Source organism: Bos javanicus, chromosome 1 (assembly GCF_032452875.1).
Source record: "Bos javanicus breed banteng chromosome 1, ARS-OSU_banteng_1.0, whole genome shotgun sequence".
Lineage (NCBI taxonomy): Eukaryota > Metazoa > Chordata > Mammalia > Artiodactyla > Bovidae > Bos > Bos javanicus.
Genome location: NC_083868.1, coordinates 64,736,097 through 64,748,377, shown reverse-complemented (window position 1 = coordinate 64,748,377; position 12,281 = coordinate 64,736,097). Strand labels below are relative to the sequence as shown.

General features: G+C 40.7%; 1 protein-coding gene across 5 annotated transcripts in view; it reads right to left on the bottom strand.

The window, feature by feature from the left end:
• The window catches only part of CFAP91 (cilia and flagella associated protein 91), a 96,613-nt gene that overhangs the window by 49,654 nt on the left and 34,678 nt on the right, over positions 1–12,281 (bottom strand). For all 5 annotated transcript variants that reach the window (XM_061399102.1, XM_061399260.1, XM_061399185.1 and 2 more), the window contains 3 exons: positions 4,970–5,147; positions 2,927–3,084; positions 379–561 (listed from right to left, as the gene is read on the bottom strand). In XM_061399102.1, coding sequence (XP_061255086.1) covers positions 379–561; positions 2,927–3,084; positions 4,970–5,147 — 519 coding nt within the window. The remainder of the gene's footprint in view (positions 1–378; positions 562–2,926; positions 3,085–4,969; positions 5,148–12,281) is intronic.

The following is a 12,281-nucleotide window of genomic DNA, read 5'->3' as shown; positions in this document are numbered from 1 at the left end:
CCCACTAGTATTCTGGTGTTTCTTCATAAAGGGCCGATTTCATGACATATTTCTTGTTTGCATCATAAACCTGGTATAAAAACTTTTTCTATTTTATTTTTGCATAACTTCAATTTTAATGACATTAAACATGTTTAAATGTTTAGTAGTTTATTGACTTTACTGCTTGGTAAATTGTTGCATAGTGTATCCATTTATTTATTTGGGTCTTTACAGTTTTTATTGGTTTCTATGAACTCATTATTAATAATACTAAACATGTAATGGCTATTTCTTACAAATATTGTATTTTTGATTAGCTTTTAATCTAAATTGCTATATTTCATATATCTAAGATAACTCTCTTATACTAGGCTTGTAATTATAGGAACTGCTTACCTTCATAGGTATTGAGATAGTGGTTTTTTACTACAAAGTCCTCTGAATTGTTGTCTGGGAAACGACCAAGGCGAGATAGAGGTCCATAGACCTGTGATGCATAATCACAATAATCCTTGATGATGTTTCTTCTCTCCAACTTCCCTTCTATATTCTTTCCCTTTCCCATCAGTTTTCTGATTGCTAAAATAAAACATACCTCCATGACTATCTCTAAAATATTTTTCTGAATGATCCAAATGCAGGCTAATAAACCAGTTGTAGTATTATTCACAGGGAGACTACTGAGCTGAATAAATTTCATCATGATCACTCACTGCAGCCCGAATATAACACTTAAGACAAAGAACAGGTGGATATGACAGAAGCTGAATCACCCAGTGTCCTCAATTGGTACTCATCAAAAATCTTTTATAACTGCATTCTAAGCTCTGGGCCAGAAATAAAAGTTTGTGCAATGAATGAAAGAAACTCAAAGTAACTGAAAAATACATGTCTTCAATAGAGATGAGGGAATTATTTTCTCCTAAGAGAATAATTAAAAGGGAAGGAAGACTACAAGCTCTTCAAAAAAAAATCTCTGGTCATCTTGGCTAACACCAGAATAAATTAGAATATACCCAAGCTTATAGTTTCAGAATTATTTGGCAGGCTCAGCTGTACATACTAGTTTACTAACGTAAGCAGTCAGGATTACTACCTCTACCTGCTCCTTTTCTGTCAATCCCATCACAGACCCACCCCCTTTTGAAGGCTCTGCATCAGGTACTCTCAACGGGTGTAAAATCAGATTGTGAGAATTTGAAGCCATATTGTAAGAGGTGGCTGCATGTACCACTGCTGCCTTTTGAATGTTATTTATATGTGACCCTCAGGGTTTTTGTGTGTGACCTGGAATTTCATGATTAAAATACTTTATATTTTATTTTGTTGTTGTTTAATTGCTAAGTTGTATCAGACTCTTTTGCAACCTCATGAACTGTACCCACCCAGTTTCTCTGTCCATGGGATTTCCCAGGCAAGAATACTGAAGTGGGTTGCCATTTCCTTCTACAGGGGATCTTTTTCGCCCAGGGATCAAACTGGTGTCTCTGGCACTAGCAGGTAGATTCTTTACCATTGAGCCACCTGGGAAGCCTTAGTTATTTATGAAAATTAGTCAACCCATCACTGGTTATTTCAAGGACTGAAAAGAAAAAACTGTTGACAATATCTAAATGCATACCTAAAAGCTAGTTAAGTGAAAAGTCGTTTTCTTACACACTCAAAAAAATTCAGGGGCATATAACACTGAGAGCAGATAACAAGGACCTGACTTTCTGGGGGCAAGGGTCCTTGAAGGTCTTCCTGGAAGAAGTGACATTTGAGTTGTTTCTTAGCCTGGGTTCCCCCAAAGACAGAACCTGAGATAAAGGCATGTGTGCAGGTAGTTTACTGGGATGTGATCCCAGAGGGTAAAGAGAGAGGGATAGGAGTAACAAGAAAAAAAAAGTCAACCTATTGCTAATTATGTCAACTGCTGGAAAGAAAAAAATGTTGGCAGTATCTAAATGCATATGTAGCAGCCAATTAAGTTAAAAGTTATTTTCTCACATCAAGAAAGTTAAAAGTTCACTAAAAATAATTTTTAAGAAATTAATTTTTGTAATTGTTTTACTAGGAAAATTTTGAATACTTTACTGTGATTACATTGCTATTAATATGTGTATAGATTGCTAATCTGCATATATAAATGATGCAGTACAACTTTTATAAGTAAATAAATTATATTAAAAGTTACTCAGCAAGTACAGCTATAAAGCTAAATGCTAAATTAAAATTTTTTACTTTAAATTCTAACTAAAAATTTTTATTAAGTCATTTTTAATCCTCCACTGACTTCTCTTTTATGTATAAAGTACAGATATATTTATAATATATAAACAGATATATAGTACACCTATGGTATTAAAATTTCATGGGAGGGACTTCCCTACTGGTCCAGTGGTTAAGAATCTGCCTTGCAATGCAGGGGATGTGGGTCTGATCCCTGGTCGGGGAACTAAGGTCTCACATGCCAGGCATGGGGCAACTAAGCCCATGTGCCACAACTACTGAAGCCCCTGCATGGAAAAGAAGACCCAGCACAGGGGTCTTTTTAAAAAAAATTTTTTTTATTTTCATGGAAGGGGGATAAGTAGGAAAAAAGACATCTGAATGTCTCTTTTAGTGGGAAACAATGAAAAACAGGTTGAGAAATAAAGCTCTCTATCCAGGGCTTCAGCCTATGCATATAGGGAGCCCAGTACCTACACACAACACACACACACACACACAGAGTCCATAATGCCAACAACTTGCTACCCGTTAGAACATCATTACTTGATTTTCTTAGTGATGAATTTTCCTCCACTCTTCTACTTTTGAGAAATAACTCATCTCCTGTCCCTTATCAGTTAAATAATACTAGGACCAAAAAAGAATTATATCACAGTTAAACCAGCTTTGGCCAAAAACCCAAAGCAGAGCCAGCTTTTCCACCCCTTGCGGGTTGGTGCTGCGCCATCACCTGACACGTGCTTGTGCTGAATCTGTGCCAGCTTTGCCTCCTTCGCTTCCTGTAGCTTAGACCACTGGGCATTCAAGCGTGCCATGTTCACTTCGTTTTGATTCTCGTCACGCTTCTTCAGCAGCTCTTTTAGAACTTCTAGGCGAATCTCCTGCAATCTTCGAGCAAATGACAATCATAAAGAAGCCTATGGTCTCTCAAACAGGATGCTCTACTAAAGAAAGGGAACATTTGCCATAAATAGGACCTTTCTCTTCAGGCTGGTACCATATTCATGCATTTTATAAAGACCACTGTGGCAAAAGTGTAGGAAATGAACTGGGGGTTGGAGTAGACACTCAATAGTCTTTATATAAGAAGAATATTGTATGGGTGTATCTCTAGGCAGAAGGGCCTAAGTGAACAGGAAAATGTTTGTCCCCAGTTTCAGGCCAACAGGTATGGCTGGAGGGTTAAGGAACAGGAGGGTTGAGAGGAAATGTGGTTGTGGCATGCTACCTTAAGTGGTGACTGCGAAAATGCCAGCATCTGACACATACGGATATTCATTCTTCACCTCCCTTTACTTCACCTTCTCATTGTTCTCCAGGACTACCTTGCTTATGTGTACATATGACTTCAAAATATCTACTTCAGCCCGGATATTTCTGAACTGGAACTTCCACCTACTTGAATCTCCAATTATCCCTTCAAAAAAACCTCACTCATTTTATTCCCCCAGAAATCTACTCCTTCTCCTACTTTCTTCCCTCCTCTAAAACACTTCTTACATCTGTTCCCTACTCATGTCTTGGTCATCTCTCTCCTGACTCGGACTCTGAGTGTTAGTCTAGTCTCGCCTCCTTCCAATCTTTGTTCCATGTAGTGGTCAAGATTTGCCTTTCTAAAATGGAGATTTGAACATTTTACCCTTACTTAAAAATTTACATAATAATTTATTCAATCACTTATTTGTCAAATACGTATGCCAGGCAGGGAATAAAACAATGGTGAACAAGATAAAATGCACTGTCTCAAGGAGCACTGTTTCAGTGAAGTAGGCATATAAACCAACATTTACAACACAGGGATCAAAACACCAGGGCAGAAGAATGAAAAGACTTCTGTGGGAGAAGAAATGGCAGAGCACCTCTGTCAGTGCTATTCCCAGTTGATCAAAAGGAAGGAGCGGGGTGGTGGGAAAGGCTTCTTCACAGTAGCCATTAACTCAGCACTTGAGGGTCAAAAGGGTTGAGATTTGCCACACTGACAAGGGAGAAGTGGGGCCTCAGCAGAGACAGCACATTGTCAGGGGCTTGGTAGCAATGCTATGAGCAACGAAGCACCTCAGCACAGGAACAAAGAGCACCTCAAGAACTTCCCTTCCCCCTCTTCTTGCTAAGGAGCTAGAATTTTTTGGTCCTCATCATTTCTACATATTCAGAGACAATCTCATTACTGAAAATACATCAGTTAAAATGGCTAAAAATTCAACCAGAAATACCCTAGCATATTGTTACTTATGTACTGTGAGGTCATCTCTTAACTGAAGAGTTAAGTCCACAGTTTGTCTTTTAAATATAAATGCCTTATTAGCTGCAGCTAGAACCCAAGAGGTCCTGACTGAATCTGGAACTGGGGGAAGAGACAGGGTCAGCCAGGAGGCTGTTTAATGGATAGGAAGAGGGTCAAAGTCGAGGGACCCTGGCACTGGTAAGGAACAGAAAGGGACAGTCTGAAAGACATTTTGCAAAAATCAGTGGAATTCTGTGACAGCCCAGATAAGTTACTAAAGAAAAAAGAGATCAGAGATCCCATGAGGAACTGTTCAAATCTGGGTTCCACACTGAACTTCACACATAAAGAAGGCATTATATATATATATTTATATTATTGGAGAAAAAATAATGGAGCTATGCTCCTGAAACCCAGTCTCCTAACTCTACAGGTTAAGGATTGCTTTTAAACCCTTACATTTGGGAACTCTATTTGCTCTATTGCTTAAAAGTATTAACATTAATCCCATCAGTGTAGGAGCAACTGTCTGGGTAGCTGAGAACCTACTTCTCAATCTCCTGCTCTCTGAAGGCCCACTCCTTCCTCTCCATGGCATTCATCATCCGCCTCCTTTTCTCAAACTGGGAGGTGTCACTCAGAGGGGGCAGGGTGTCTTCCCAAGCACGCTTCTCCCGGGCACGTTCTATCATCTCTACTTCAGCTTGTCCTGCCGGGAGCCCTCGACCTAGAGGATGAGGCAGAACACTTAATAAACACACAGACACACTCATGTACCTGCTAGTATTTAATTGACTCCCTCTCAGTTCCTGTCCTCTTTAAATTGAAGGTTACGACAAGATGAAATGATATTGGGATATGTCTCCACATGTGCCTGAGAGTGTATTATCTGTGCCCTGCACTCTCTCTTATTAGCAATTCAGTCAGAAGACATCTCATTTGCATGGAAGTATTTAAAGATATTAGGTTATTACTAAATAATCACACCCTGGAACGTTCCATATTGGAAAAATCCATCTTTTGAAATACAAAGAAATATCAAAATAACTTGCAGAAGATCATAGTTAGTAGGTGGTGAAACCCAGAATTTGCCCATGACAATCTGGCCCTTGCAGTCTTACATACTATACTATACTATACTATACTCCCTCTCTAGAAACAAATATTAAACAAAAGTGAACTATACAGAGAAGCCCACAGCTAATACCATACTCAACAGTGAAAGGTTAAAAGCTTTTTCTCTAAGATCAGGAACAAGGTAAGAGTGCACACTCTCACCACTCCTATTCAACATAGTACTGGAAGCCCTGACCAGAGAAACTGGGGGAAAAAAGAGAGAGAGGGAGAAAGAAATAGAGAAAACTGCATCCAAGTCAGAAAGTGAAAGTGCGAGTCGCTCAGTCATGTCTGACTTCTTGCAATCGCATGGGCTGTCCATGGAATTCTCCAGGCAAGAATACTGCAGTGGGTTGCCATTCCCTTCTCCAGGGGATCTTCCCGACTCAGGGATAGAACCAGTGTCTCCTGTACTGCAGGCAGATTCTTTACCATCTGTGCTACCAGGGAAGGAAGAAGTAAAATTATATGTAGATTTCACAATAAGCTACCTTACTGAACTGAGAGTCTTAGTTCTGTTCATTTAAATTTTTAAAATGAGTGCATTGCCTACAAGTGAAAATAGTTTTGCTTCTTCTTTCTAATCCCCATACCTAATTTTTCTTCTCTTGTTTTACTGCATTAACTCAATTATTTCTCAACCAGGATGCTATTAATACTGTATCGGGCAAACAATTTTTGGATGGGTCTGCCCCATGCAGGGCAGGATGTTTCGTATCCATGCCAGCCTAGCTCCCCCAAACCCAACCCATTCTCCTTATCATTATTATGGAGTTTCCAAATGTCCCTGGGGTTGATGGTCATAGCCTAGTTGAAAAAGTTCTGGGCTAGGATCTTCCCTCAACTGCTAAATAATAGTGGTGACAAAGGAATTACTGTCTTTTTCTTGATTTTAAGGATAAAGCTTCTCAAGTCTTACCTTTAGTATTATGTTTATCTCAGATAACCTTTATTAAGTTACTAAAATTTCCTTCTGATCCCAACATTTAGAGTTTACAACATGAATGCATGTCGAATGTTATCAAACTACTTTTCCTGAATCTACTGAAGCATTTTCTGATATTTTCTGTTAAAATGGTAAAATGCATTGGTTGGTTTTCTGATATTGTACTAAACTCGAATTTGTATGATTAACCCACTTGGTTACGATAAGTCATCTATTAACTTATTTTTAAAATGTATTTATTTGGCTGTGCCAGGTCTTAGTTGCAGCAGGCAGGATCTAGTTCTCTGTTGTTGTTCAGACACTAAGTCTTGTCCGACTCTTTGCTGCCCCTTGGACTGCAGCATGTCAGGCTTACCTGTCCTTCACTATCTCCCAGAGTTTGCTCAAATTCATGTCCATTGAGTTGGCATTGCCATCCAATCATCTCATCCTCTGTCACCCCCTTCTCCTCCTGCCCTCAGAATCCTCCTTTCTCAGCATTCAGGGTTTCTTCCAGTGAGTTCTAGTTCTCTGATCAGGGATCAAACCCAGGCCCCCTGCATTGGGAGTGTGGAGTTTTAGCCACTGGACCATCAGGGAAGTGTTAGCCATCTTCTTAAAGATACTGTCACGTGTCACTTTTCTATATACTAATAATGAACCATCAGAAAGAGAAAGCAAAAAAAAAAAATCCCACTTAAAATCCCATCACTTGACTATGGTGTAAGACCTCTTTAATGAGTTGTTGGATTCTATTTTCTAACCCTCCCACACTGTTGGTGAGAATGTAGTCGGTGCAGCCATTATGGAAAACAGTATGGAGGTTCCTCAGAACACTAAAAACGGAATTATCATACGATCCAGGAATCCTACTCCTGGGCATATATCAGGACAAAACTACAATTCAAAAAGATACATGCAACCCTCTGTTCGTAGCAGCGTTATTCATAATAGCCATAACATGGAAAGAACCTAAATGTCCATATACAGTGGAATACTACTCAGCCATAAAAAGAACAAGCTACCACCATTTGCAGCAATATGGATGAACCTAGAGATTATCACACTAAGTGAACTAAGTCAGGAAGAGGAAGACAAATACTATATGAAATCACTTGTATGTGGAATCTAATGTGACACAAATAAATTTATCTATAAAACCTAACAGACTCACAGAGAACAGACTTGTGGTTGTCAAGGGGGAGAGGAAGTGGGGAGGGACAGAGCAAGAGTTTTAGGTTAGATGCAAACGATAATACACACAGTGGATAAATGACAAGATCCTTCTGAATAGCACAGGGAACTGTATTCAATATCCTGTGATAAACCATGATGGAAAAGATATGAAAAGGAATGTGTTTATATATACAACTGAATCACCTCATTGTACAAAATATTAATACAACATTGTAAATCAACTATATTTCAATACAAAATTAAAGAAAAACAAGCAATAATAAAGAAAAAATAAAACAAAATCCCATCAAAAAGAGAAAAATACCTACGAACAAACTTAACCAAAGAGGTGAGAGTCCTATATTCTGAAAACTATAAAATATTACTGAAGGAATCGGAAAACCACATAAAGAAATGGAAAGATATCTTGCATTTTAGATTGGAAGAATTGACATTGTTAAAATGTCCACACTACCCAAAGAGTCTACAAATTTAATTTGGCGGAGTAGAAGGACGTGTGCTCATCTTCTCCTGTGAGAACACCAAAATCACAGCTAGCTGCTGAACAACCATCAGAAAGAGAATGTTGGAACCACCAAGAAAAGCTGCTCCATGTCCAAGGACAAAGGCGAAGCAGCAAGATGGCAGGAGGGGTGCGATCACATTTAAAACTTCATATCTGCCAGAGACTCTTGGGGGGCATACACAAAATCTTGTGTGCACCAAAACCCACGGAAAGGAGCAGTGATCCCCACAAGAGACTGAGCCAGACCTGCCTCTGAGTGTTTGAGGGCCTTCTGCAGAGGCATGGGTCAGCAGTGGCCTCCCATGGGGACAGGAGCACTGGCAGTAGCAGTGCTGGGAGGCCCGGCAGGCGGCACAAGTCCTCTTGGAGGAGGTCGCCATTAGCCCCACTACAGAGCTGCTGGACGGGCGATCCACAAACTGGAGAACAGCTATACCAAAGAAGTTCTCACGCTGTTGCGAAAGTTCGAGGGCCCACAACAGACTTCCAAACCTGGGGACCTGGCAAAAGGGACTGGGAATCCCCAGGGGATCTGACTTTGAATGTCAGTGGGATTTGATTATAAAACTCCCACAGCACTGGGGAAACAGACTTTTAGAAGGAAAAGACAAAACCATATGTGCTCCAGGACCCAGGAGAAAGGAGCACTGACCCCACAAGAGACTGAGCCAGACTTGCCTATGAGTGTATGGGAGCCTCCTACAGAGGCATGGGTCAACAGTGGCCTGCCACAGGGTCAGAGGTATTGACAGAAACAGTCCTGGGAGGCGCAACATACTGGCATAAGTCCTTATGGAGGAGGTCACCATTACCCCTACCATAGACCCTATAGCTCCACCATAGAGACTGCAAACTCAAGGACTGAGCCGCCTCAGTCCAAACTACAGGGAGGGAGCACAGCCCCACCCATCATCAGAAAACTGGATTAAACATATACTGGGCATGGCCCTGCCCACCAGAGCAAGACCTAGTTTTCCCCACAGCCAGTCCCTCCCATCAGGAAGCATGCACTCCCATCCATCAGAGGGCAGACAGAATGGAAGCCACAATCACAGAAAATGAACCAAAATGGTGGCCTTGTATAACTCAATGAAACTTTGAAGCATGCCATATAGGACCACGCAAGACGGCTGGCTTATGGCAGAGAGATATGACAAGACGAGGTCCACTGGAGAAGGAGGTGACAAACCACTTCAGCATTCTTGACCCGAGAACCCCATGAACAGTACAAAAAAGCAAAGAGATGTGACATTGAAAGATGAACCCCCTGGATTGGTAGGTGTCCAATATGCTACTGGAGAAGAGTGGAGAAATAGCTCCAGAAGGAATGAAGAGGTTGAGCCAAAGCAGAGACGACACCCAGTTGCGGATGTCTGGTGGTGAAAGTAAAGTCTCACACTGTAAACAACAATATTGTATAGGAACCTGGAATGTCAGGCCATAATCAAGATAAATTGGAAGTGGTCAAACAGGAGATGGCAAGAGTAAACGTCAACATTTTATGAATCAGTGAACTAAAATGGGCAGGAAAGGCAAATATAATTCAGAAGACCATTATATCTACTACTGTGGGCAAGAATCCCTTAGGAGAAATGGAGTAGTCCTCATAGTCAACAAAAGAGTCTGAAATGCAGTACTTGGGTCCAGTCACAAAAATGACAGAATTTTCTCAGTTTGTTTGCAAGGCAAACCATTCAACATCATAGTAATCCAAGTCTATGCCCCAACCACTAATGCCAAGGAGGCTGAGTTGAAAGGTTCTATGAATACCTATGGCTTCCCAGGTGGTGCTAATGGTAAAGAACCCACCTCCCAATGCAGGAGATGCAAGAGACGAAGGTTCGATCCCTGGTTCTGGAGGATCCCCCAGAGGAGGGAGTGGCAACCCACTCAAGTATTCTTGCCTAGAGAATCCCTTGGACAAGATAGCCTGGCAGGCTACAATCCATAGGGTCACAAAGAGTCAGGCATGACTGAAGTGACTTAGCATGCATGCATACATGAAGACCTACAAGACCTTCTGGAACTAACACCCAAAAAAGCTGTCCTTTTCATTATAGGGGACTGGAATGCAACAGTAGGAAGTCAAGAAATACCTGGAGTAATGGGCAAATTTGGCCTTGGAGTAGAGAATGAAGCAGGGTTTTGCCAAGAGAATGCACTGGTCATAGCAAACACACTCTTCCAACAACACAAGAGAAGACTCTACACATGGACATCACCAGATGGTCCATACTGAAATCAGATTAATTATATTCTTTGCAGCCAAAGATGGAGAGGCTCTATACAGTCAGCACACACAAGACTGGGAGCTGACTGTGGCTCAGATCATGAACTCCTTATTGCCAAATTCAGACTTAAATTGAAGAAACTAGGGAAAAACCATTAGATCATTCAGGTATGACCTAAATCAAATCCCTTATGACTATTCGGTGGAAGCAACAAATAGATTCAAGGTATTAGATCTGATAGACAGAGTGCCTGAAGAACCATGGATGGAGGCTTTGGGACATTGTACAGGAGACAGAAATCAAGACCATCCCCAAGAAATGCAAAAAAGCAAAATGACTGTCTGAGGAGGCTTTACAAACAGCTATGAAAAGAAGACAGGTGAAAGGCAAAGGAGAAAAGGAAAGATATACCCATTTGAATGCAGAGTTCCAAAGAATAGCTAGGAGAGATAAGAAAACCTTCCTCAGTGATCAGTGCAAAGAAATAGAGGAAAACAATAGAATGGGAAAGACTAGAGATCTCTTCAAGAAAATTCAACATACCAAGGGAACATTTCATGCAAAGATGGGCACAATAAAGGACAGAAATGGTATGGACCTAAAAGCAGCAGAAGATATTAAGATGAGGTGGCAAGAATACACAGAAGAACTATACAAAAAAGATCTTCACGACCAGATAATCACAATGTTGTGATCACTCACGGAATGTGAAGTCAAGTGGTCCTTAGGAAGCATCACTATGAACAAAGCTAGTGGAGGTGATGCAATTCCAGTTGAGCTATTTCAAATCCTAAAAGATGATGCTGTGAAAGTGCTGCACTCAATATGCCAGCATATTTGGCATATTGAACAAAACTCAGCAGTGGGCACAGGACTGGAAAAGGTCAGTTTTCATTCCAATCCCTAAGAAAGGCAATGCCAAAGAATGCTCAAACTACCCCACAATTGCACTCATCTCACACGCTAGTAAAGTAATGCTCAAAATTCTCCAAGCCAGGCTTCAACAGTATGTGAACCATGAAATTCCAGATGTTCAAGCTGGATTTAGAAAAGGCAAAAGAACCAGAGATCAAATTGCCAACATCTGTTGTATCATAGAAAAAGCAAGAGAGTTCCAGAAAAACATCTACTTCTGCTTTATTGACTATGCCAAAGCCTTTGACTGTGTGGATCACAACAAACTGTGGAAAATTCTTCAAAAGATGGGAATGCCAGAACACCTGACCTGCCTCCTGAGAAGTCTGTATGCAGGTCAAGAAGCAACAGTTAGAACTGGACATGGAACAACAGATTGGTTCCAAATAGGGAAAGGAGTACATCAAGGCTGTATATTGTCACCCTGCTTATTTAACTTTTATGCAGAGTACATCATGAGAAACACTGGACTGGATGAAACACAGGCTGGAATCAAGACTGCTGGGAAAAATATCAATAACCTCAGATATGCAGATGATACCACCCTTATGGCAGAAAGTGAAGAAGAACTAAAGAGCCTCTTGGTGAAAGTAAAAGAGGATAATGAAAAAAGCTGGCTTAACACTCAACATTCAGAAAGCTAAGATCATGGCATCTGGTCCCATTATTTCATGGCAAATAGATGGGGAAACAGTGGAAACAGTGAGAGACTTCATTTTGGGGGGCTCCAAAATTAATGCAGATGGTGACTGCAGCCATGAAATTAAAAGACACTTACTCCTTGGAAGAAAAGTCATGACCAACCTAGACAGAATATTAAAAAGCAGAGACATTACTTTGCCAACAAAGGAACATCTAGTCAAAGCTATGGTTTTTCCAGTAGTCATGTATGGATGTGAGAGTTGGACTATAAAGAAAGCTGAGCGCTGAAGAATTGATGCTTTTGAACTGTGGTGTTGGAGAAGACTCTTG